The 27,585-nt window shown below is 43.4% G+C and overlaps 1 protein-coding gene across 1 annotated transcript in view; it reads right to left on the bottom strand.

Moving 5' to 3' along the window:
- Mtmr12 (myotubularin related protein 12) overlaps nt 1-27,585 on the bottom strand; it is a 64,856-nt gene that overhangs the window by 21,592 nt on the left and 15,679 nt on the right. Inside the window, exons 2-7 of the mRNA XM_038321927.1 lie at nt 15,300-15,360; nt 12,869-13,014; nt 11,874-11,946; nt 9,813-9,943; nt 8,021-8,111; nt 3,600-3,729 (exon numbers count right to left, since the gene is read on the bottom strand). Of these exons, the coding sequence (XP_038177855.1) occupies nt 3,600-3,729; nt 8,021-8,111; nt 9,813-9,943; nt 11,874-11,946; nt 12,869-13,014; nt 15,300-15,360 (632 nt within the window). The remainder of the gene's footprint in view (nt 1-3,599; nt 3,730-8,020; nt 8,112-9,812; nt 9,944-11,873; nt 11,947-12,868; nt 13,015-15,299; nt 15,361-27,585) is intronic.

Raw genomic sequence — 27,585 nt, forward strand, 5'->3', positions numbered from 1 at the left:
GAAAGCAGTGGGGATCAATGCTGCTGTTCTGGAATGTCATGCTATCAGGTATTAAGGCAGCATCACCCGAGCTCAGGGAGGATGCGGACTCAGCCCCACCCCACCTGCTCAGTCAGTACCAGGGTCCCAACAAGTTCCCGGGTGATTGGGACCTCTAACTGTGGGAAGTACTAAGTGGGCAGTAATTTCCCCATAGGCCAGCACTCTGACATCAGCTGAGGAGTTCCCACACTATAAGGCAGCCGTGGGACCTCCTTCTAGACTTGCATGTCTTCCCTAATATCGTATAATGTTAGCCCTGGGGTTAATTTTAGCCTCTGTCCCAGCAGTGAGGGAGAGTAGCATAGCAGGCACAGGGTGGAGAGTGTTCTCACCTGCCCCACATAACTCAGGCAGCCTGCGAGACTCTTGAGTAATTTAGTCCTCCCTCTTCAAAAACAGTCACTTCAGGCAGTGGGTGAGTTCAGAGGAAAGAGCCTTTTTCGGGCAGCTTCAGTACAGCTGTCATCTGGGAAGGGTAAGCCCAGGGCAGAGCTACATCTTGCTGTGTCAGCATTAGCTCATGGGTCCCTCTGTGAGGCGCACACCCCACGGAGTTATACACCTTGTATCTCCACAAGGAAGTGGAATGCAGTAAGGATTTTAGGAGCGAACTGAAAAAGAGAAACAACAGGCCTGCGGCACCGGAGCCGGTTCTGACAATGCAGTTTCTCATTCTTACCCAGGGAGGGGTCATCTGAGCCACCCAGAGAAAAGTGCTATAAACCCACAGTAGTTTATGTGGCTGTCAGCAGTGTGCTAGGAAGCTATGTTCCCAAATGATAAGAATCGAGTTTCTAAAAACAGATTCACAGAGTCATCCTTTAAAAATGTAGGCCAGATCACTCCCTGCCTCTGTCAAACTCCCCCTCATTGTTCTCAGATTCAAAAAGGATAAATTCTTCTGGAAGCATCCAACTGTTCCTTCTCTTCAACCTCTACTCCCCTTTCCCTGGCTTGCTCCTTCCCAGTTCCTGCCCCCGCCCCAGCTTCTCTGCCTCCCCTTCTCTCAGCTTTGACCAAGGCCACTTTACTCCTGGGACCTTCCTGACCACCCTTTTCTCCACCACCTCCAGCTCTTCCGATCTTGTGCCTCATCTGTGTTTCTCCATAGTTTAGTTTCTGGTGCTGGTTATCGAGCCCAGGGCCTCATACATGACAGGCAAATGCCCTATCTCATCCAGTGTCTTTCTCAATAGCTCTCTACCTTGAATTATTTTTATGTATAACTGTGTGGTGTGTGAGTGCAAGTGCACACATGCCATGGTCCATGTGTGGTCAGGAGCAATTTTCAGGACTCAGTTTTCTACTTCTCCCACAGGTTCTGAGGATCAAGCTCAGGATAATTTGGCGACCGGTTTTACCTGCTACGCCATCTTCTTCAGACAGGTCTGTCGCTGCACCTGAAGCTCACCAACACTAGAGTGGCCTGCCAGCAAGCCTAGGGACCACCCTGTCTTCACCTCTTCAACACTGGGATTATGGGCATGTAAATTTCTTTACATGGGTCCTAGGGATCAAACTGAGGTCCTTATCCTTGTGTGGGAAGCACTTTACCAACTAAGCCATCTTCCCAACCCCACTTTTGAGTGTCCTAACAGATGAAAGGTTTCTGTTAAAAGCTGCTGGCAAGAGTGGAGGTGTAGTTCAGTGGCGCACGTCTTGCCGGGCATGCACAAGACTGAAGTGGCTGTCTCCAACATCACTGGTAAACAATAAAAGTAAAAGTTGGGTTGAAAAAAAGGACTCTCTACACAGTTGATAGGAGTGACAAATAGTACAATATCTGAGGTAGTTAGTGTGGTAATTTTTAAACAGCTAAACACAGGGTTAATACATGCTTGGCACTGTACTAGATTATATACTGAAAAGAAGTAAAAGTATATCCTCATAAAACTTATACATAAATGCTTATGACAAATGAATGGATAAATAAAATATAGTATATCCATGCCATGGAATATCATTTGGCATAAAAAGAAAAGTCAGAGGTGTTGGTACATATGTGAACTGGATACTCAGGAGACTGAAGCAGGAAAATCTTGGATTTGAGGCTGATATGGGCTAACTAGTGAGTTCTAGAGCTGCCTAGGCTCCACAGAAAGACCCTGTCTCAAAACAAACAAAATGCCAAAAAAAAAAAAAAAAAAACCAAACCCACATACAGTAGTTATAAAAGACCACCAATCCTGTTTTATTTATAAAAATGTCCAGAAGAGGGGCTGGAGAGATGGCTCAGAGGTTAAGAGCACTGGCTGCTCTTCCAGAGGTCCTGAGTTCAATTCCCAGCAACCACATGGTGGCTCACAACCATCTGTACTGAGATCTGGCGCCCTCCTCTGGCATGGGGGCATACATTGAGGCAGAATGTTGTATACATAATAGATAGATAGATAGATAGATAGATAGATAGATAGATAGATAGATAGATAAAATGTCCAGAAGAGGCAAATGTATGATTTTCTTAGGGATTGGCATAGGGAGGAGAACTGAGGAGAAATGTGGGATAACTGTTAATTTGGTGTTTTTTTTTGTTAGATGATGAAAACGTTCTAAAACTTACTGTGATGATAATTACAGAACAATGTTAATACATTCAAACACAGTGTGTGTGGGGGGGGGGGATAAAGAGATGGCTCAGAAGTGAGTTTCTTTTGTTTTGAGACAGAGTCTCTTTACATAGCCCTGGCTGTTGTGGAACTTGCTATGTAGCCCAGGCTTGCTGCAAATTCACAGAAATCCACCTATTCCTGCCTCCTCAGTGCTGGTATTAAAGGTGTGCACCTCGATGTGCGTGCTATTCTTCCAAAGGACCAGGCACATACCTCTATGTGCGTGCTATTCTTCCAAAGGACCAGGCATGCACCTCTATGTGTGTGCTATTCTCCCAAAGGACAGAGTTCAGTTAAGAGCACCCGCTTACCAACAGCTCACAGACTAACTCCAGCTTTATGGGATCTGGGATGGCTCATCTTGGATGTCAACTTGACTATATCTGAAACTTCTGGGTACTCCTGTGAGGAATTTTCTTGATCACATTTGAAATAAGAAGGTACACTAATGTGGGCAGCACCTTCTAGTGGCAGAAAACTGCCCTTTTTTTGCCTGCTTACCCTCACTTTTTCTGACAAGATCATTTATTTATTGTTGTGGTTTCCCTTTGCTGGTATCAGAACCAACTTCAAGAGTTTAACGAAGATGGAAGATCAGCAGGTCTCCAGGAATCCTCCAGTCCTTTAGTGCTAGACTGGAACTGCCTTGTCGACTGAGTAACTGCTGGATTCTCGACTTCTCTAGTGTGAGGCAGTCGTTGTTGGACTACCCAGACCACATCCTGTAAGTCAATCTAATAAATCTTGTGTGTGTGTGTTTGTGTGCGAGCGCACGTGTATGTGTGTGTTCACACATGCACATATCCCAATGCTCTCAGACTTGCTTCTTCCGGGAACCCTACTCTATGACCTGAGGCCATCTTCTGGCCTCCAAGGGCATCCATATCCACATATGCACATGCCCACCCACATGCTCACTACTAATGGGAGAGCCCGTGGAGAGCTTACCTGTCACAGATCCTGTAGTCTTCATTCACACTCACTGTCTTGTACTTCACACTACCCTTGGTCCGCTCCAGCTCCCAACACCAGTCTTTAGGTGTGTCAAACATTACAGTGTCATTGCTAGGATCAGTGGCTAAGAAAACAAAATCAGCACACAGTGAACTCTTTCCATGATACTGGTATTTTGTTCATGTGGACATACAAGCTCTGAACCCAATTTATTACACTGAGTCTTTTTTTTTTTTTTGGTTTTTTCGAGACAGGGTTTCTCTGTAGCTTTGGAGCCTGTCCTGGAACTAGCTCTTGTAGACCAGGCTGGTCTCGAACTCACAGAGATCCGCCTGCCTCTGCCTCCCGAGTGCTGGGATTAAAGGCGTGCGCCACCACCGCCCAGCTCTTTTTTTTTTTTTTTTTTTTTTTGAGACAGGGTTTCTCTGTGGCTTTGGAGCCTGTCCTGGAACTAGCTCTTGTACACCAGGCTGGCCTCGAACTCACACCCACCACCGCCCGGCTCACTGAGTCTATTTTTATCTAAAAATAAATTCACAGCTTAATTGTTTCATTTTTCTCCATTTTTCTGTCATTAATCCAAAAAATTACAATGGAAACTTTATTGAAATTTTCATTACATTTATTTATTTTGTGTAGGAGGAGGGAGCATGGCATTCCTGTCACAGTGCACATATGTTGGTCTAACAACAAAAAGCAAAAGTCAGCTCTCCTTTTACTATGTAGGTGCTGGGGATTAAACTCAGTTGTCAGGTCTGGAGGCAAGAGTGTTTACCTACTGATCCTCACACTGGTCCATGTTGTTTCTTTATATAGATATAGATGTGTGTGTGTGTGTGTGTGTGTGTGTGTGTGTAGTAGGAAAGGAGTTTTGTTTTTCAAGTTTGATTTTTATTATTTTATGTGTATCTGTTTCTGTATGCCAAGAGTCTATAGGAGACTACAGAGTCCAGAAAATGGTGCTGGATCTCCTGTAGCTGGAGTTTACAGGCAGTTGTGAGTCAGTCACCAAATATGGGTGCTAAGAACTGAACTTCGGTCCTCGGGAAAAGCAGCATGTATTCTTAGCTGCTAAGCCATCCCTCCAGCCCCCAAAAGTTATTCTTGTTCCATTCCTTGCAAAAGTAATTTCTAGTTCTATTTTCAGTTCATGAGATAATTTATATAAAACAAAAATCCTGTGAAGCATTGAAAAATGGGCTTGGCACAAAAGCTAAGAATTGAAATATTTTTAGCCCTCCACATGTGTATAACATGGCACACTGATGAGAATAGCATGTCTGATTCTGGAACATAAATCCTTCTTCAGCTTGTGATGTGCTGCCTGCGAGAAGCCTGTCCAGGATGGCACTTGGTCACTGAAAGCCATAAACAGACCAAAAAGTCACAGTGGAGGAAGTGGCCAATAGCCAAGGCCTGCATCATGGTGACAGGAACTTTGGCTACATCAGCACTGTTAGAACAAAATGTCCACGAGTCCTGCCCAAAGCTCAGCAGAAAGGGCTATGGCCTTTCTCCAGGCCATCGCTGATTTCTGGAAGTGACAGGCACATCGAAAAACCCAAACTTCCTGGAAAATAACAAGTGTTGCTAAAACTAACCCACCTGCTTCTGTTAAATAAAATAAAATTACAGTAAAGTAGTTTGAACAATGACAATAATCAATGTTTACATAAGTTAAATATTCTTAATCTAAAAATATAAAAGTAAACCTTAAATTTCTGGACTGCCAATGTGATTTCCCAAGTGGAAAATTCCACACCTGACCTCATGTTATTGTCAAAACACATTAAAAAATATTGTATAACCAGACAGTGGTGGCTCATGCCTTTAATCCCAGCACTTGGGAGACAGACACAGTGGATCTCCGAGTTTGAGGTCAGCCTGGTTTAAGAGCAGGTTCAAAGACAGTCAGGGCTACACAGAGAAACTCTGTCTTAAGGGAGTGGGTATCTAAGGGAGACAGACTGATCGGTGGTACGAGCACTGGTGATTCCTCTAGCAATTTCTAGCACCCACATGGCAGCTCCTAACTGCCTCTAGCTACAATCTCGAGAGATCCAATGTCCCCTTCTGGTCACAACAGGTAACAAGCACACATGTAGTGCATGCATTCATGCAAGCAATCATACACTAATCATGCACTAAGGTCTGAATGGTCCTGATAACACAGGGTTACTTCAATACCCCCGGTCTCATCTTTAGGTCAGTCTTCCAAACTAAAATAGAGAAGAAACCACAGAGTTAAACTACACCATAGATCGAATGAATCTAACAGCTATCTACAGAATATTCTGCCTGGTAAAAACAGAGCACACCTTATTTTCGGCAGCCTGTGAAGCTCCTCTAAAATTAGCCATATATACTCTAGGCTGCAAAGCAGGTCTTAGCAAATATAAAAAACTGAGATTGTTTCTAGTACCTCATCAGATCATACTGAGTAAAACTAGAAATCAACAGCAACAGAAACTACAAACACTAAGAGACTAGACAATACACTCAAGTAGACAGTGAGAAATTGAAGAAATCAGAGAAAAAATTAAAAAACACAGGCTGGGGAGATGGTTCCATCAGTAAAATGCCTTCCTTATAAGCAAAAGAATATGATCCCCACAGCATATATTAGGAAAACAAAGGAGGAGGAGAGTGAAGCATATAAAAAACTAAAATTATGTGTGCACTGGTGGGCCTGGCACATTCTCTCTTATCAAGCCAGACGAGTGAAGCGCATTTCTTATGAACAAATGTCCCGTGCCCACAAAACATTATTCTCTCTTTACTTTAAACTTTAAATGGTATCCTCAAGAATCTCAAGTATATTTATGTAGAAAAAAGAACCCAGACACAAAAAGGGTTATTTTAATTGTCTCAATTTTATTTTTTTCAATAGTTTCACATTTCCAGTATGACATTGCTTTTACTGCTTTTCAATTCATAACAATTCAAGTCCACTTGTGTTTGTACACTCACCTATACATACACATGTGGGCACCAGAGGCAGACACCAGGTATCTTCCTCTACTGTTCTCTGACTCACTTTTGAGGCAGAGTTCCTCACTGAACCTAGACCTGGCTCTTTTGCGAAACTGGCCGGCCAGAAAGCTCCCACAATCTATCTGTTTCTGCCACCAGCACTGGGGTTCCAGCCATGTACCCCTGAACCTGTCTTTTACATGGATGCCAGGGATTCAAACTCTAGTCTTCAGGCCTGCACAGCAAACACTTTTACACACCAAGCCACCTCTCTTGATTTTACTTTCCATAAGTAACCATGAAAACAATTCATTACAACATGAAAGCAAACAGACCTAAAAGGTCAGCTAAGCAAAGAACACAGGAAAAGAAAACTCGCCAGGTGGTGGTGATTCATGCCTTTAACCCCAGTACTCAGGAGGCAGAGGCAGGCAGATCTCTGAGTCTCAGGCCAGCCTGGCCTATAAGAGCTAGTTCCAGGACAGGCTCCAAAAGCTACAGCAAAACGCTGTCTCAAAAAAAACAAAAAAAACAAAAAAAAAAAAAAGAAAGAAAGAAAAAAGAAAAAAAAGAAAACTCCTAAATGAATCATGTGTTGGATGCTTATACGCAAATACATGTTGTCATTTGGGTAGTATCCTGGCTAGTTTTAGGTCAAGCTGACACATGCTACATTCATCTGAATGGAGGAAACCTCAATTGATAAAATGTCTCCATAAGATGAGGCTGGAAGGATTTTCTTAATTAGTGATTGATGACAGCAGGACCAGCCCATTGTGGGTGGTGCCATCCCTGGGCTGGTAGTCCTAGGTTCTATAAGAGAGCAGGCTGAACAAGGCATGGGAAGCAAGCCAGTAAGCAGAGCACCTCGATGGCGTTTGCATCAGTTCGAGTTCCTGTCCTGACTTCCTTCAATGATGGACTACGATGTGGAAGTGTAAGACAAATAAACCCTTTCCTCCCCAGCTTGCTTTTGGTCATGGTGTTTCATCACAGCAATGGTAACCTAAGACAGGGAGGATGCAGACACTGAGAAACTGAGCATTCCTGGAGGAAGCAGGTCACTGGGGTGTATCTTTGAAAGTTATGTCTGGTTTCTGTTTCCTTCTTTTTCTATTTCCTGTTTGTGACCATGAGGTGAACAACCTCCCCTTCCACAGGAACATGGACCAAGCAACCATAAAGTGAACCCTCTCAGACAGTGAACCAAAGTAAATCCTTCTTCCCTTTTCTGACAGACATTTGGTCACAGTGATACAAATTCACTAAGACAGAGTTCCCCTCCTGATCACAGGGGAGAATAGAAAGGAACCTTCCGGGGGTGGAGGCACTGCTAGTCCCAGCATTCAGTGAGACTCAGCTTGGGCTATAGGGAGAGACAAAACCAAAGATGAGTGGAAGAATCTTGGCTGCTCAGCAACAATAGCTCAAAAGAGACTTACCTGTGCTGTGCACAGCAGCTGCATAGGAAAACAGAAACAGTCTTTTCAGCAATTTAGGAGTTTGAGTATGACGGATTATGCCACTGACAATCTAGAGAAAAAAGGACCAATGGATAGTGTTATGCTTCTGATAGGTCAACGCTAAGAAAGGTAGGCGCCAACTTTGTTCTCTATCACACTAATGTGATATGGGAAGCTATTCTGTATATGTATTGCTTTTATTGCAGGGCAGAACAGAACTAGGTGAGGAAAACTAACTGAAAGCTGGGAGACAGAAGGCGGAGTCAGGGAGATGCCATGGGAGACAGACACTGGATGGAACCTTGCCGGTAAGTCACAGCGATATACAGAATAATAGAAATGGGTTAAATTAAAATGTAAGAGCTAGCCAATAAGAAGCTAGAGCTAATAGGCCAAGCAGTGATTTAATTAATACAATTTCTGTATGGTTATTTCGAGTCTGGACAGCCAGGAACAAACAAGCAGCCTCCTATAACACTAATGGGCTCTGGGGAAAGCATAACCCTTGCTGAACTTCAATCTATGATTTAGCTCTTGGAATAGTGCCAGAGCAACAGAATACTATTATGTCATGCTTTCTAAGAGCTTCGAATGTCTAGGGAAAATTTAAAACACAGTCTAATTTCCCAAAAACCAAGAGTTAAAAATCTCAGCTGCCTTATAAGGTCAGGTCCAAATATCCAACATGTCCAAGACTCACAAGTAAAACAGACAAAAAGCATGTGGATGCTGTAGACAATAAAGGAAAGGGCTAGGCATGTAGCCCAGTTAGGAATATGCTTGCCTAGAATGCACAAAGTCCTAGTAGAACATGCTTATAGTCCCAGCACTCAGGAGGAAGAGATTCAAAGCTTCAAGGTCATTCCCAGCAACAGAGAGCATTTAAGGCCAGCCTGGGCTACACAAAACTTTGTCTCAAAAAGAAATCTGTCATTGTGCTGTCTGTCTATTGTGTTAATCAAAAGTGTGTTTGGATAAATAACTAAAATAATTGTTCGAAAGAAAATGCTTTGTTTCTTGGAATTTCCTCTAGCTATAGCATTTTTTGCCTGCTCACAATAGGTATTATCTTATAATCACATTCATTATTCAAACTGAACTACCATACTACTTCAAAGAAAATTAGAGCATTACCTAAAGTGTGCATAATTCATTGCAGATAAGACAGTATAAACAAACTGGCATCTTTCTGGGCTTTCCCTAATGTGTGTACCATGAGAGGAGCAAGTCTGAGACCTTCCCTATCTCAGCAAGAAAAACCTTGGAAATTATAAGGAATTGTAGCAAACTGGTACAGCCAGTTCCTGATTACAACTTGTGCGTCTACCAGGAATGATACTTAGTTTTTACAGGTGCATCTGATGAACTGACTTTGCTCATGGAACAACTGCTGTTTCGTAGAGGCAAACACACAGATTGTCAGGAGTCGGCATTCCTGTGGTAGACAGACTCGAGGGGAAGATCAGCCTTAGCTGTCTTTTCCTCCCCATCCCCAAGCAGATCCTGACCTCACTCATCACCTCCCACTCACCCCTTAGTGGTTCTAGGTAACCAGCACTATAAACTGAAGGACTCAAGGTCACACATGCCAAGTCAAACCAGTCATGCTTGTCCCAACTATCTCTCACACATTAATCCAAGAATGAGATTGCAGCTGACTTCAGCTTCATAGTGAAAGGCTTCCTTCTACCTTCAGGCAATATAAGCAAAACCTAGTCAGTGGGGGAAATCCTGATAGGAAATAAACCTAAAAACAGATGTAACTAGTTACCCTTTTGACTTCCTCTTCCTTTGTGTACCTCAGACAAAAGTGTAGCACCCGCAGATCTTTGCAGTGGATAATAAGCTTCTCTGGGTATTTCTTCAGTTGGTCAAACAGAGGCTTCTTCTTCTCATCAAACACTACGGATCAAAGACAAAGTCATGAGTAGAAATGACTGTTCCACGGCAACAAATTAACAATAAAGGAACAGGTAGACTGCTAGCGTCTAAGGATGGGAGTCACTCCCAAAAGTATTCTTTTCTTTTCTTTTTTTCTTCAGTGCAGTTCTGGCTGTCCTGGATCTAAGTTTGTAGATCAGACTGGCCTCAAATTATGAGATCCACTTGCCTCTACCTCCAAAGTGCTGGGATTAAAGGTGTGTGCCACAACATCAGGCTTCCAGCAGGATTCTTTATTCCTCTGGAGTAAGCCTAAGACTCAAATGAACAGACCAGACTCCACCAATCTAAAGAAAGCCCAGCTCTGATGGGCCTGAGAGACAGCTCAGCAGCTATGAGCACTTCCTGCTCTTCCAGAGGACCAGGGTTCAGTTCCCAGGATCCATGTTAGGCAGTTCACAATGGCCTATAACTCCATAGCAGGGAACTTCTGACTTCTGTTCATGCAAACATGCACGCACACATGTGTACACACACACACACACACACACACACACACACACACACTAAATCTTGGGACCAGGGAGATAGCTCAGTGGCTAAGAGCACTTACTGCTCTTGCAGAAGACAGGGTTGGTTTCCAGCACACTCATGGAGGGAAGCTAACAACTATCTGTAACTCCAGTTCCAGGAGATCCCACACCCTCTTTGGTCTCCTCAGGCACCAGGTACACATGCGGTGCACATATATAGACAAACACTCATACACATAAGACTTAAAAATAAATACTTAAAAGGGGAAAGCTACAAAGCTGCAAAAGTCGCACTCATAAAGGATGAAAGGAAGAATGCTGGAGATAAACTTTCATACTAGCCAACTCCTACACTGATGGCTAGAGTCCCTCTTGACATTTCCATCCATGCTCCAGAGCCTGGACTCACTACTGGTGTTGAGAATACCACAGGTGGCTGAACAATTTCTGAAAATGTCCTGAACTCCAAAATGGAGAACAGAAAACAGAGTGAGGCTTGGAAGGATAATCTTATTAAGTTGACAAAAAAGATACCCTTAATGTTATACAATCTAGCTTTTTTTTTTTTTTTTTTTTTGAGACAAAAGACTTCTGTCCTGGAATTCACTCTATAAATTAGGGTAGCTTCAAACTCAGAAGTCCATCTTCCTCTCTGCCTTCTAGGATTGAAGGTGTGCACCATCACACCCAGCTCAAGTTTTTCCTTTCTTTTTTTAAAAAAGTCTTTTTTCTTTCAATTTTCATTTTGTATACTGACTGATCATGGTGCTTTGTTTCCTAAGGACACTGTCATATAAGCATTTAATGTGTGTCAAGCATATGCCCATTACCTACATACAGTAAGCCTTAACCGATCAACACCTACCATGGAACAGTTTTGTGTGAGTGTTAGAAAAAATAGGCTTCAGGCTAGGTGTGGTGGTTTGCACCTGAAAACTCAGCACTTGGGAGCAAGAGCGGGAGGCAAGAAAATCAGAAGTCTGAGGCTAGTGGGCTACATTAAATCAAACAACCAAGCAAACAAAACACTGTCTTACCACACCCCCAAAAAACTAGGTGAGTCGGTAAGTAAGTAAGTAAGCCTCCCCACTAAGCCTGATGACCTGAGTCTGATCCCCAGGACGCACGGAGAAGCTCCTGCATGCTGTCTTCTGATCTCCACATGCATAACCACACAAGTACATACACTAACACACAAATCTTAACAGAAAAAAGGATGAGAAGAGAGAAGGGGATGCAAGCCCAGCTTGGTTCATCTCAAACCAAGTAACCCTGGGTGAGCTATCCATGCTGCACTTACCATTCCCAAAGCTGTTTTCCATAAGGTAACTTATGTAGCACAGTTGAACAGACTGTAAGATATCATTATTGCTGTATGTTCTGAGGCAGGCAATGCAACAAAGGAAGGAGACACTCACCTCCATAAATCTGATCCACACAGTGAAGGGGAACATCATTTTCTCCTACTATCTTATTCTTAAACTGAGTTTCCTAAAAGAAAAATCAAAAGGAAATAACTATGACTCCTTTCAATGAACTTGGACATTCATAGCAAAGCAAATCAGTATTCTCCACTTTATAGAGAGAAATGAAGAAAGGCATCTCTCCCAGGTCCCCAAGTAAAGGGATGCTGCAGTACGTGAAAATCCCGTGAGCACCAGCTGTTTCAACCCAGGGAGAACACGCCACTTCTGTGCCACTGTGCCACTGAAAACCAAGTGTACAAGTGACAGGTTAGCACTTCTGCACACAGTGCAGGCAGACAGAGACAAAGCTACCTGGGCAGCTTTGGGGAAGCAGCTGGAAAGTCAAGTATTTGGAAAATGCTGTGTTTGCTCAGAACTAGGAGTCAAGCCCTGCAATAGACAGTGGTGCTGGAGGCCAGCCTGGGAAGTAGCAACAGTGCTGCTTCAAACGAAGCACAGGGGTCCAGGGCACTGGCACATGGGGAACAGGCAGGGTCCAGTGGAGTTCCCACTAAAGTGCAGTGCTGTCCCTCCTCTACTGCTCACCCCTAAGGAGACACAAGTCTCAAACAACACTGCAACTAGATTCAGATCAAACAGAAACAACCCAAACTCAAAGGTCTCACTCCAGACCTAAGTGCCCAAATCTGTGAAAGAGCTTAGCAGAGGGAACATGAGAAACTGTACATGGGAGAGGCTGTTCTAACAGGTGACTCACGCTGTGCTGAATTCAGAAGAAATCGGGGAAAGTTGATGAAGTCAGCTTAGAGGGGCAAAAGCGAGCGAGTAGGAAGCACAGTGGTGATTTCTAGGTCTTCCTGGTGGAGGGAGCCCCTGAAGGGCGAGAGCAGACCACCAGCTTGGGCTGGGAGGAGAAAGCTGCAGGGACAGCACCGGAGTCACGGCTGCACCTTCCCTACCACTCTGCAGACGCAGCTCATACGTACACCGCCATTATCCAAGGCTGAGTCGTCATCCCCCAGGAAGGAAATCTTGAAGTCAGTGCAGACGAGTCTCCCATAGACACCGCGCTGACAGGAATCTTCCTGCACATACTTCAGGACTGTGCTGGCTTCACAAAGCAGTTGCTCACCTGATGGAAACCAAAGCGAGCTCTCCTCAGGGGCCTCAGGGAAGGCCCAGAGCTGCGAGCACCAGGACAAGCACACAGTACAGCGCAGCACTCGGGAGCAGCGCACTTCAGAGCAGGCAGAGCCAAATGGCTCAGAGACGGTCATGCTGGGATTTCTCCAACCACTCACGAGCTCAAGCTTCTTCCCTCTCCTTTGTTTGGAAACAGGGTCTCACTATATTACACAGACTAGCTTTGATTCATTGAGTAGCCTGGGCTGGCCTAAACTCACAATTATCCTCCTGCCTTGGCCTCCCAAATGCTGGGATTAGAGCTGTGCCCCTTTGCTGTGACTTCAGCCACCTTCTGTAATACAGATCTTGGTGTTTTTATTACTCTGATCCAGCAGGTGTCCACAACAGGGATTCTGGAAGTGGAGCAAAGGTAAGCAGGGTGGTCAGCAGGGCCTGGATTCAGAACTCAGCCCCATTTTCTGTGTAAGCCAGGGCTTCTGTGCAGCTTCCTCAGATGACAGAGGCGCTGGCTCACGTTGGAGGATGAGAGGGAAAAGGAGGTCATATGGTGGGGAGGGGGCATAGTTCTCTTTCTTAGTTCAAAGCATTTCCTCTTGATGTGCCACCTCCCCTGCTCCATCTGCAGGGACCCAGCCCGCATTAGAAGCTATAGTTACTAAAGACAGATTCCACAGTCAAAAATCACTAGGGCTGGACCTAGGTGAGTATCCTCTGCTCCCTAGAAGAGAAAATTCTGCTGTGTCTGGGTAAGGACAGGAAGAGAAGGACATAAGGAAATAAGAGTGGCGGCTGCTCGTTTGTTCCTGGCTACCCAGACCCCAAATAATCACTCAGAAACTATTTTTACTGCAATACTGTTTGGCCAATAGCTTAAGCGTATTGCTAGCTAGCTCTTACATCTTAAATTAACTCATTTCCATTATTTTATATTTTACCATAAGGCTCATGGTTTATGGTAAAGTTCCCAGACATCTGACTCCTTCGGTGGCACTACATGGCGTCTCTCTGATTCTGCCTACTCTCTATATATATGTTTTCTAACTTGGCTATATTCTGTTAAGCCATTGGACAAAAGCAGCTTCTTTATTCACTAACCAATAAAAGCAACACATATACAGAAGGATTTCCCACACCATAAGAGAGCCAATTTAGCAACAACAAAGGAATTTTCTTGTCATCTAATAGATAACCATCTTCCCCCCTCAGGGCTTTCCTCTGGCTTTCTTCACCTTTGAATTCACTCTTTGGCTAAAAATTCATTTAATCTAGTTTTAAAGAATAACAGGAGGCCAGTGGTGGCACACATCTTTAATCCCAGCAGAGGCAGGCAGATCCTCAAAGTAAGTTCTAGGACAACCAGGGCTATACAGAAACTCTGCCTTGGGAAGGGGACAAAAAGGTAATAAAAAGTTAGGTATCCTTGTTACGGGAAAACACACATTATAAGAAAAACAAAAATTTTTTGGAACTGGATGCAACATGCACATCTGTGAGCCAAGTATTCAGGAGAGGGAGGCAGAAGGGTCACAAGTCCCAGGCCAGCCCGAGCTCTATGAAACCTAGTTTCAAAATAAACAAAACATTTATAAAAAGAAATGATTTTTATACAGCTGGCAACATTTTCCATGTAAGAGGGAGCTATACCACCAAGAGGTTTCTGTTCTTGAACTCAGAAGTGATTAAAACTTAACTGAGAGTTAGCCACTCTCCTGTCCCAAAAACAGTCAACCAATCCAGGCTCCTTCATGATGAATGACTTCAAAGCAGAGCCCCAGTAACCCCGCCAGCCCTAGTATCTCTGGTACCTGTGCTGAAATACACCAGCAGACAGTCAGGTGAGGACCCCACCGCCAGTGCTGGGAGGCCCAGGCAGCTGTGAGAGCTGAGAGCAACTATGGTTAGAGGCAGCAAGAAGGACACGCAGACTATCAGATTCTTCCAGGGACTGGGATTTTCTTGATTGGAGGCCAGAAATACTAGACAAAACTAAGTAGGACACCCTCAAAAAGGCTTCACTGGCTTGTGAATGAAGTGAGAATTTCCCATCAGGTTGGAGGAAAGGGAAACAAGTAAATTCTTTCCAAGTGTTGTAACCCCTGGGTCGGGTGTGTAGTTACTGAAGACCTTGACATCTTTGTTATGATACATCATCATCACTGTTATGTGTCAGAGCATGAAAACAAAGGAGTTTATAATAGCAACACTAGGGATGACATCATCTATCTTTGGCCTTGAGCTATAGGTAAGAGATGATGTTAACATGACCGTTACCTGGCAACAAGTGAAGAGTGACTTCCTTCTCTGTTACTTCCTTTTCACTTGTGTGAATTTCCTAAAAATAAATAAATAAATACAAGAGCAAAAGGTCACAATTTTCTTTGCTTACAGGCTCAAATTAACAATAAATTAACATTCCAAATACATATTAAACTACCACCTAAGCTCAAGAAGTTTGACTTAATAAGCTATTGTTATTACATTTATTTATTTATTTATTGAGTATGTAAAGAGATGCACACACGCACATGTAGATCAGAGAACAACCAGTGGGAGTAGAATTTCTACTTCTACATATAAGTCCCTGATCTTTAGGCTTGGTAGCAAGTATGTTTATCCACCAAACTATATCACTGACCTTTAACAAGCCACTTTTAAATACATGTTTAGGGGCTGAAGCTGTCACCTAACATGTATAAATCCCCAGCATAAAAAGCAACAGCAAGCAAATAAACAAACAAAAACAGGATGTGGAGTGATGACTCCTTTAGTAAAGTACTTGCTGCACAAGCATGGGGACCTAAACTCAGTCGCCAACACTCACATAAAAGCTAGGCACAGCACAACATGCACCCTCAAAGCAGAGACAAGACAGCCCTGAGGCTTACTGGCTAGCTAGTCTAACCAAATAGGTAAGCCCCAGGCTCAGTGAGAGACTGTCTCAAAAATCTCCAAAAGGAACATGGAAGGCAACTAAAGAAGACACCCAATGCTAACTTGTGACCTCCACAAGCACACACATGCACACATACCTGCATACATTTATACGTATACAAATAGGATATAGCAGAAAATGCTTGAAAAAAACAGCACTCAAGAGGGGGCTGGAGGATCAAGAAGTTCAAGGTCATTCTTGGCTATATAGCAAATATGAGGCCAGCCTGGGCTAAATGAGACTCTGTCTTAAAAACAAAAAAACAAAAATAGAGCCACGTGGTAGCAGTGTACACCTTTAATCCTAGCACTTGGGAGGCAAGGGCAGGCAAATCCCCAAGGTCAGCTGGTCTACAGAGCTAGTTCCAGGAGAGCCAGGGCTAGCTACACAGAGAAACCTTAAAGAACAAGGACAACAGCAGCAGCAACAATAATAGGACAGAATGGTTCAGTGTAAAAGTACTTGCTACCCATCCTGATGACCTGATCATGTAGCTGCTGTGGAATAATACTCTTATACACTGTAAAGATTTGTCACTAGAAATGGTTTAATAAAAATGCAGATTAGGCCGCAGCCAGGCAAGCATAGGTGGGGCAACCAAACTAAGGATAATGGGAAGGAGAAGGAACGAGTGAGGAGTCACCAGCCAGATGTAGAGGGAGCAGAAGATGAACATGCCATGCTAGTAATAAAAGTACCGCCACATGACAGAGCGTAAATAAGGAATAAGAGTTAACTTAAAGTGTGAGAGTATTAAGCGTGAGCTATTGGCTGAGCATTTATAAGTAAGACTAAGCCTCCGAGTCAATTATTTGGGAGCGGCTGCCAGTTACATGGGAACAGGCAGGAAGAAGAGAAATGTCCAATCACATGTAGCAAAAATGAACTAACCCACCAAATTGTACTCTTTCTTATTAGTGCCATCACATGAAAACACACACACATAAATAAACTTATTTTTGATACAAAAACAAAATATGTTTTAAAGACGAGGTGTGGTGACCCTAACTGTATGCATAGCATTTGGAAAGTTGAGGCAGGGAGCAGGAGTTTAAGGTCATCACTGACTACAGAGTGAGTTCCAGGTCAACCTGGGCTACAAAAAAACCTGTATCAAAAAACAATAAAACTAATATATGTGTGTGTGTGTGTGTGTGTATGTGTATATATATATATATATACATATATATACATATATGTGTATTGTGTGTGGACAGATAATTTCAGTAAGTTTTAGTGATAGTCAACATATTAAACTAAGTTTTAAGATTTATATGTACTAGTTGTCCAAGCAGAAAGGCAGAGGTAAGCATCCCTTATAGGAAGAAATAAGTTAAAATGACACCTAGGCAAAGAAACATAACTCAGATACAGAGTCGGAAAAAAATAGGAGACATTTCAGAGAATGAGATCCTTTCCCTCCAAAGAAAATCAAGGGTTGAAAGCAAGAGAGATCGAATCTTCTTAGGAAAAAAAAAATCTATAAAAGACAGGCAGAGGAACACAGCACAGTATGTAGTCAGTACACATAAAATGTCTATCTATAAAAGACAGGCAGAGGAACACAGGACAGTATGTATCAGTACAGATCCAACTACTCTATGTAGCACACTAGGTTAGGACTCAGTGAAGACACCTGTGATATCCACTGTCCAAGCCAAGTTACTTAAAACCACAAGATGTTATCAAGAGTTGCAATCACTTCTAATGGAGAACCAAGGCCTAGCTCAATGTCAGTAACTATAACTCAGGTCCCTCTATTTTGTGCTCAGCATTTACTGGCTATTCAAGGATAATTTGCAAACTTTAATGAATGATGTTTGCAAAGTGACTTGGTGCAAATACTTGCTAACATAACAAGAGTCTAAGTCTCCTAGTGAAGTCTATAAGCCATCTAAGAAGAATTCCTACCAAAATACCTAACTTCAAACACACCTGGAATCCAAGGCTTGAGAGACAGAGGGATTTGTACATTTGAAACAGCATGAGTTACACAATAAAGTCTAGGTCAGCCTGGGCTACAGAGTGAGACCCAGCCAAGGACAGATGAATAGAAGAGGGAAGGGAAGAAAGGAGGAAAGGAAAAATTCAGGCTGGTGGTGGAAGCCTGTGATCCTGGTCACTCATTAGGACAGAGAAACACAATCAGGACCAGTCAGTTCCTGATTGGAAAATACTAAACGAATGGCACTGGGTTTTGATTCTAATGCATGCACTGGCTTTGTTGGAGCCTGGTTTGTTTGGATGCTCACCTTCCTAGACCTGGATGGAGGGGGTAGGACCTTGGACTTCCTATGGGGCAGGGAACCCTGACTGCTCTTAGGACTGGAGAGGGGGGAGTGGGAGGGAAATGGGAGGTGGGAAGGAGGTGGAAAAATTTTAAAAAAATATTAATTTCTTTCCTTTCTATATACCCTTTTTTATTATTAAAATTTTCTGTCTCTTCCCCACCTCCCATTTCCCTCCCCCTCCCTTAGCTCTCCTCCCCCTCTCTTTCCAGTCCAAGGAGCAGTCAGGGTTCCCTGCCCTGTGGGAAGTCCATAAAAATTTTTAAAAATTAAAAAAAATACTAAACGACACAGCAGTTTGGTAAGCAAATAAACTGGGCTTATTTAATGTTATGTAGGTAAAAGGCTATGGGTAGAATAAGAGTCTAACTGTGATAACCCAGACTGAACCACAGCATCAGAATAAATGTGAGTGTGGCCGAGACAGTGGGAGGGCAGTCAGCCGCCTAAAGAGTGCTGCTGCTTCCCTAGAGAACCCTTTCGAGGCCGCCTATTTCAGAGGTGAATATGATTTCCATCCAGCAGATGCCACAACCTGGGGACAAGCTTCTCAAACTTAGGGTGTGTTAGGAGTCTAGGGAGCCTGTTAGGGGAGGCTGAGTCAGATGCAAGGTTCTGGAGGTTGAGCAAGCTATTCATGTACAGGTGAGTATTTGGTAATTTAGCAATTGTCACTCAGTTTCCATTCTCCATCACAGAGGAAGAAATCCATTCTATCAGCTGATGAAAACTGTAGCTTTGGTCTTGACTAATGCTTAGAATCCAGTCCAAATACAGGCCAGCTGGGCCAGGGCTACCCTGCTCTTACATGAGCAGACGTTTCCTGCCTTTTTAAAAATATACTATGGAGCCCAGGTTGGCCTTGAACTCAGGATCTCTTGCTTCAGCCTTCTGAGTACAGGGATTACTGGTGTACACCATTATGCCAGGTGTGAAATTCTTTCTTTAAATTCCAGAATCAATATCATTCAGAAAAGCATGTAGTATACTGTCTAATCCCAAACTCCCTAGATGAGGTGGGCTGAATAAATAAATAATAACAAATAAAAAATAAGTAAATAAGTAAACAAGTAAATAAGTAAATAAGTAAACAAATGAGTAAATAAATAAAATAACCCATCCTCTTGGAAGGACCCACTTCCCCGTTAGCTGCAATGGGAACTCACAAGAAGCCTGGTTTTTACAAACACAGGCTAATCACTTTATCTTTCCTATTAAGGTCTCTGAAGGGCTCAAAGATAGTGATCAAGCTAGAAGCTTCAACTGCAGACTTGAAGACTAGGCCACAAGCATGGTGAAGTAGAGGAAGCTATTCTGCAGATAGTGAGACACATGAAAAGGTTGCAGGAGATGGGGGAGATACAAATATGGCTATCAGAAGCTGACAGTTCTTTGAGTCATACCTGTGTCACTACGACCAATTCCCTTGCTAGCATGCATTTATCACAGTGGAATTCTGTTTATTGTCAAAGATGCTGACTCTGGTGAATCTCCTAACAATGAGAAACCAGAGGTGACTAGACTCATATCACCAACACATCAGTGTTACAGTGTTCTTCAGAGCCACAGGATGAGGGTCTGATGTCACAGCCACCACCTCATGAGATTGGCAAAGAGACAAAAGTAGCACCTATAGCCTCAAATATGTGAGGCTCAGGAGGACTGAGAGTAAGTGGGTCCCAGCCAGTGAAGACCTCACAGGCCCTGACGTTATTGTGCTGGTACTGATGCTGCTTGAACGGCTTTCCTTGGTGCCACCACATTCCCATCACGACTGAGTGCAGACAGGTACATCCTCTCCTACCCCAACACACACCAGGCAGAAAACCACTTTAAAAACTTAAAGCCCCATAGGAGTGATGGTGTTGCATGTGTAATTCCAATACTCAGTGGCTGAGACAGGAGGATCATCAGTTTGATGCCAGTCTGGGCAAACAAAAAGCAAGATTATAAAAATCTTAAAACTTAACAAAGACTGAAGAAACGGGCAGTGGTGGAACATGCCTTTAACTCCAGCTCTTGGGAGGCAGAGACATCCGGAGCAGAGAGTTTGAGATCAGCGTGGTCTACAGAGTGAGTTCCAAGATAGCCAGGGCTGTTACACAGGGAAACTCTCTCTCAAAAAACAAACAAACAGAGGAGGTTAGGTGTGGTAGTACATGCTTGTAATCCCAGTGGTAGGGAGGTTAAGCCAACAGGACCTCCTCAGTTCATCAGACAGATTAGCTTCAGACCAGTAAGAGACGCTCTCCACACACAAGTGAAGAAAAGACACTGACTGACTTCCGGCCTCTACTGACAGAACACTGAATAAAAATTCTACATTGTTCCCAAACTAAATCCTGTATGTATTCATATATACAGAGACACATGCATATATTTTTAATTTTCTTAAAGGAAAATATAGTATACTCTTAAGGTAGATAAAGTGTCTAACTACACAGGACAGTCATTTCTAGAAGATGGGTCATTTAAATGAATCCTTCATAAGCGTTGGAACAAGGCACCGAAGGAAACACAAGCGCATGTAGTCCAGCATGGAAAACAGTACCAGACCCCTTTTTAATACACTGTGAAGGATGCTCACATCAGGCCCTGCTACAGGACTACAGGAGCATGCAAGGCATCCAATTGCAGGGAGACTGACAGACAAGGAGAAAGAAAACAGACTGGCAAGCATCCTTCTGAGAAATGACAAATGAGAGCATCAGCAGACAGACAATGTAGAGAAGATACAAAAGTGGCAGGTGACACCCTGAGAGGTGAGAACAGGCTGGGGATGGGTAGCTTAAAGGAATTTGTGTACCATCTTAAGGGATTTGGGCTTTATCCCATGGGCAACAAGAGACAAGGGAGGTAAAGGAGTAAACAGAGCATGTAGCATTCACTATCTCCAATAAATGTCATTCAAGAGAGCACAGGGCTGATAAGGACAAGTGTCCTGCTCTCAGAGAAGGATCCAAAGGGAAGGGATGAGGAGCTGAACCGCCTGTCTTGTGACACCAGTTCCAAAGAGCCTGTGCAAGGATCAAGTCATGTCATGGAGGTCAGTCTCAGTATCCACATCCAGAAGGGAGGTGCGGTGCTTTGGCTAGGTTATAGCTCAGTGGTAGGCCTCACTTAACATGAGACCTTAGGTTTAAGCCCCAGCAATTAAAACAAAGAAAGGAGGGGAAGAGGAGGAGAAAAGAAACTGAAAAGGAAGACCCCTAGAGGAAGACCCACTGTCTCCATTCAGAAACACAGGTCACAGCTAACATGGTGTTCAAAGAATGCTGTGGACCATGGAAAACTTCCTGGAGTGATGAAGGAAGAGGCTGTGTTTAGTACAACCTTTCATTTTAAAAGTACTCACTTCTTCCTTGGGATAATTTAAATACATTTTAATACTGGTACCAAGCTGATAACTAAAAATCCATCTTGTTTCAACCTTGGGAAAACCCAAAAGCAAAAAAGTCACCCAGGAGCCACATATTTTATGAAACATTTGGCGATTTCAACACCAGAAGAGCATAGCCAAAAAGCCACCAGATTCCTAACCTGCTCAACTTCCTACCGAAACTGCCACTATTCATCAACACTTCCTCTGCGTTGGAGCCAGGAAAGAAAAGGTCAGAGCACAGAAAGACACTGTTGCTGCCTGCTGCTGCTGAAGACAATCTCATCACCTAGTATAATGTGGGATTCTGTATGTTGTTAATGCCATTGGTAAATAAACTGCCTTGGCCTGTTGATAGGGCAGAACCTAGTTAGGTGGGGGAAATTAAACAATGCTGGGAGAAAGGAGGCAGAGTAGGGAGAAGCCATGGAGCTGCTGATGGAGACAGACGTGCTGACACTTCGCTGGTAGGCCATGACCTCGTGGTGATGCACAGATTAATAGAAATGGGTTAAATTAAGATGTATGAGTTAGCCAATAAGAAGCTAGAGCTAACTGGGCCAAGCAGTTGTTTAAATAATATGGTTTCTGTGTGATTATTTCAGGGCTGAGCAGCCAGGAACCAACAAGCGGCCTTCCCCTTACAACACAAGTATATGCAAGTCTTTGTATGCAATGACACTAAACTGACTACACCAACACCCTGTTCATCCCACATCTCAATCACACAGCTACCTCACCTTTCTGGAATGCTGCCAAAAGTCATAAGCCCTGAGCAGTAATAATGAATGAGCAGTACTTTGCACTTAGTGACAAAGTGCTCCCTAGTCAGCCTGACAGACTGACCTGCATGCTTTAACTAACAATAACAGCCAACATCTAATAATTTTTTTCTTAGCATAGCCATAATCTCCATTCACCTCACAACCCACAACTGTCTCCATTTCACAGATGAGAAACTGCAGCTTAAAAAGGATCAGCAACTCAAGCTTCAGGGAAAATGGGGCATCAACCTGGGCTAGATGAGACCCTAGCTCAAAGAAAATCTCACATGTGCATCTTCTAACCATGCCGTGTTCTGCAGAGGCATAAGCTTTTGTCTCCATTAGTACACCCCTTGGACAAAGGACCACAGGCTGTGCAATGTGACCTTTACCAATACATGAATTATGAGTTACTACATCACAACCCAGTAGACATTATGGACTCAGAGTTGTTCAATCTTTGAATGACAGTCTCCAGTTCTCTTTCAAAGAGAGCACAAGGCCAGCCTCACTGAGAAAGGTGAGTGATGACAAGTGTTTGAGTCACAAGCACATGGCTTGTTTAAAGGGCTGTGTAGCTCACTTACTCCTCACAGCAACACTCTGAAATAATCGTCATACTCTAGAATATCTCCTTTGCAGACGGAGGCACCAACTGGTATATGAACAGTAGAATTCATGCCCAGTATCTATCCTCACCTATTCTGTGCTCTTGAAAAAATGCCACAATGTCTTTTGCATCAAAAGGAAAAATGGGATGTAGCATGAACAATAAAATCAGAAACAGATTATTAGGGTTCAAGCTGAAGATCAGAAAAACAAAGCAGTCAACCACTACAGAGACCTTTTACCTCTACCAAATCTTCAGACCAAAGGGCGAGATCCTATCTCCACAAAATCTCAGACTCCAAACTCCAGTGAGCTCCTGTCTCTTTCCCTTTATATTTCTCTCTCCACCCAGCCATATCACTCCTGTCTCTACCTTTCTAGTGCTGGGATTAAAGGTGTGAGCCACCACTATCTGAATCTGTTTCTGGATCAAGTTTGTGTAGCCCAGGGTAGCCTTGAACTCACAGAGATCCATCTGCCTCTGTCTCCCAAATCCTGGGATTAAAGGTGTGTGCCACTACTCCATGGCTTCTAGTGGCTTAGCTTTGCATTCTGATCTTCATGCAAGCTTTATTCATTAAAATACAAATCAAGTATCACTGCAATGGAAGGAAAAAGAAGACAGGATGATCAAATCACTCTTAGTCCCACCTGAAGTCAGATCAAAGCAAGTATCACAGAGAATGCCCACAGAAGCTGAATGTGCAGCACATGCCTGTAATCTCAGCACTTGGAAGGTAGACAGGTTCAGGAGTTCAAAGCCTCGGCTATCCAGTTAGTTCAAGGCCAGCTGGGGCTATATGAGACCACCCTGTCTTCAAAAAAATGGGTGGTGGGCAAAGAGAAAGCCTCAAAGAGTACTGATGGAAAAGAATGACCTGCTGTGTTAGTCAAATACTAAAGAAAATCAAGGGAGAATTTATTTACATTACCCACATTTAGTGTCAATCCATCACAGCAGGAAGGCATAGCAGAGCAGAGGAGTTCACACCATGATAGACAAGAAGCAGAGAGAACAGTATACTACAAGGAACCAGGCCAAGCTCTAGCCCTCAATAACACACTCCCAGCAACCTATTTGCTCCAACTAGTTCCAACTTTCTGTCTTCCACCACCTCAAAGAATACCATCATATAATAAGTCTATCTAGGGATCATCCACTGATTGGGTCAGAGACCCCAGGATTAACTGACTCTAGAAATTTTTCACTAACACACCCAAAGTGAGCTTTACTAAACTTCTTAATCCACTTAAACTGAACCAAAATTAACCATCACACCTACTCGACACAAGTAATGAACCAAAATGACACTGGCCAGTGATATGGGGAAAAAATCTTGGGCTTCATTCACACCAGCTGACAGTTATTCTTTGAGATTTACTGTTGGGTAAAGCATCAATCTCTTGGTTGCCATCCCAACTCTGGAGAGTTCATGGGTATCATGGTTCACTGCGCTACAACCTTAATACTGCTGTGTACTATTTGGGCAAGACAATGCTTCCCTTCCAGAGCACACAGCCTAAACGTTACCCTAAGAGTACCCTTTACACCTTCTCCAAACACCCTCAACATCCAATCTAACAGCAATTATATCACTATCACCTATTGAGGACACCCCCAGTCCATGTTCCTCTCCTCTGTCTACCAGCACCATCCTAATAGAGGTATTCTCATCTCCTACCCACAACACTGCAAGAACTTTTCAACTAGGCCGCTTGCATCTGCTTCTTTCTAATCCATTCTCCACCTTCAAGTAGGAATGGTCTCTTCAAAACACAGCCTGCTGTGGCTTAGGTACGGATTAAAGGCAATACTGTCGAGGCTATGAAGCCCTGTTTAACCTGGCCCATAGCTACTTGGCCTCCCACCATTTCCTCATCACTATATTAGGTACTCAGTCTTCGCTCGACCTCCTGTATCTCCCTCACACCCTCTCATCCGGGGTTGTCTCCACAGGCATTTCCTCTTGCTTTGAATGCCTTCCTATCCCTCTTTGGTACTGAGAATTTGTGTGTGTGTGTGTGTGTGTGTGTGTGTGTGTGTGTGTGTAGCTCCGTGCAAGATCATTTATTTCCTCGGGGAAACCTTTTCTGTTGCCAAGTCGTTCCAGCCCCCGTATCTCCTCTCCTATAATTATTTATCTCCATGGAGTCAATAAGGCCTTTGGGGCAAGTCTTTGTCCTCAGAATCTAATACAGCTCTGATACACAGTAAATACTCAAAGATTCAGCTAAACTAATAATTAAAAGTAGACTTCACACTTCTTATATTTTGTTTTTAATTTCCAGTAAGAGTGGAATTAATTCCAGCATGTAGGAGGGAGAGGCAGGCGGATCCCTGTGAGTTTGAGGCCAGCCTGGTCTACAGAGCAAGCTAGAGGACAGCCAGGGCTACACAAAGAAACCCTGCCTGGGGTTGGGGGGAGAGTAGTTTAAAAAAGAAACAACAGCTAGATGTGACAGTATGGCTGGCATCACCAAATGCTCTAACCATGGCACAGCATACCAAGGAAAGAATATTTGCTTAAATACTGCCACACCATGTGCGGCACTAATCCAGACTGTCGCTCATGACGCCCATCGAGAGGAACTTCAGTGGGGTGGCCTCCATGGACATATCTGGCATCATTTCAGGATCTCACAACCAGTTTATCCAGTAGGCGACGAACCAACGCCTCTCTAGTAGCCTTGTTCTTTGGATGATGGAAACTTTTAATCCATCTTGGTTTCTAAGATGGGCCCAGGATTCTTCTTATGCCTCTGCACCCTCTGTCACACTATCCCGTCAGCTATGTAATCAGCAAATGGTGACCATCTTATTCCTATAGCTATGAACTGTGACATAAAATTCCTTACAGAAAATAATTTCTCACTGACCTTGTTATTATGGTTGATTAATAATCAAGCAGAAATGGCTCTACTGGTTAAAATGACAGATTTTTCAAAAGCTAATCCATTTCAAAGAAAAATTTTCAACTCATATGATAGTTACAAATGGCCCATGTGCTCTGCCCTGCACCTGTGACTTTTCCATTGAAATAGAGACAAAGTTGGCTATTGTGGCATAAAAGAAAAAGCAAAACACTGTTGTCCCTGGGGTCACAGTATGTCTAGGCTCTTAAAGCTCTCAGTGGCATGGACTCAATTAGAAGACACAAACGAAGAGTAGTTCTGCCACAGTGGCAGGATCCGAGCTGGGCTTTCTTCATTTCCAATTTCAATGCCCATCTCAGTGCTTTTGGGTATTCTTTCTGTTTTAATTTAAAAACAGGGTAAGGGCTTGAAAAATAAGTCTAAGAGTTTCTGAAGCTTTTCTTCCTCAGATCAAAAGGAGTGAGCTGCATCTGTTCCAGGTCCCACTGCGAGAACCAACAGTTCCCAAGGGCCTGCAGCTGCCAGTACCCCATCATCCAAGATGCCCACCCATGCTCAATCAGAAGCATGCCCTTCCTAGCCAGACAAGAGACCTGTCACCCAAAGGAGACATATCTACAGAAACTCCCAGAACCACCATAGTTGTCAATTTGATCTCTCCTTGGATCTGTTTCTGAGGAGTGACCCCCAAAATCACAGAGCTCCAGTAAGAATGAGTCAGTACTTCATGCCGCATGTCTGATAACAGAGTTCCAAAATGAACATCTCTAATATGTAGCAACTCATTTCAACAAAAACTGAGTGTCCTAAATACCAACTGCTGGGGAAAAAAATGAATAAACTGGAGCTGTGGAAATTGCTCAGTGATGAAAGCACTTGCCATGCAAGGATGAGAATCGGCGTCTGGATCCCCAGAACCCACCTAAAGTACTGGGGGGTGTGGTGGACCACCTTTCATCCTAGCCTTGGAAGGTGGGAATGGGATCTCCTGAGCAAGCTGGCTAGCAAGGCTGGCTGAACTGGTGAGCCCTTCTGCCTTGAGGAATGAGATGGAAGAGAAATTGGAGATAATTCTCATCAACCTCGGTCCTACATATATACCCACATGCATACTCACACACACGTGCCTACTAACATGCAAATATGCATAAAACCATGTCCTAGCTAGGGCTACTATTGCTATGATGAAACAACCACCAAAATAACCTGGGGAAGGGGTTTATTTCGCTCACACTTCCACATCACTGCTCACCACTGAAGGAACCTGATGCAGAGGCCATGGAGAAGTGCTGCTTACTGGCTTGTTCTCCATGGTTTGCTCTCTTATAGACCCAGGGCCTCCAGCCCAGGAGTGGCACCACTCACAGTGGGTTGGGCCCTCCCACATCAATCACTAATTAAGAAAATGCCCTACAGGCTCATCTACAGCCAGGTCTTATGGAGGCTTTGTCTCAAGTGAGGTTCCCATCTCTCATATTTGTCTGAAGCTGATATAAAACTAGTCAGCACAACACACTAAAAAAAAACCAAAAAGAATTTTTAAAAAGGAAAAAAAAATGAATCCACTTTTATTGTGAAATTCAGACAAAAAAAAATCATTGGTTCCTTGGATAATTGAGGCAATAGTTACTAAAGGCCACAAAAAAATTCTATCCGCACATTTTATTTAATTTTCATGATTCTTAATTACCCTGACTGTTCTCATTGTTCA

Source organism: Arvicola amphibius, chromosome 3 (assembly GCF_903992535.2).
Source record: "Arvicola amphibius chromosome 3, mArvAmp1.2, whole genome shotgun sequence".
NCBI lineage: Eukaryota > Metazoa > Chordata > Mammalia > Rodentia > Cricetidae > Arvicola > Arvicola amphibius.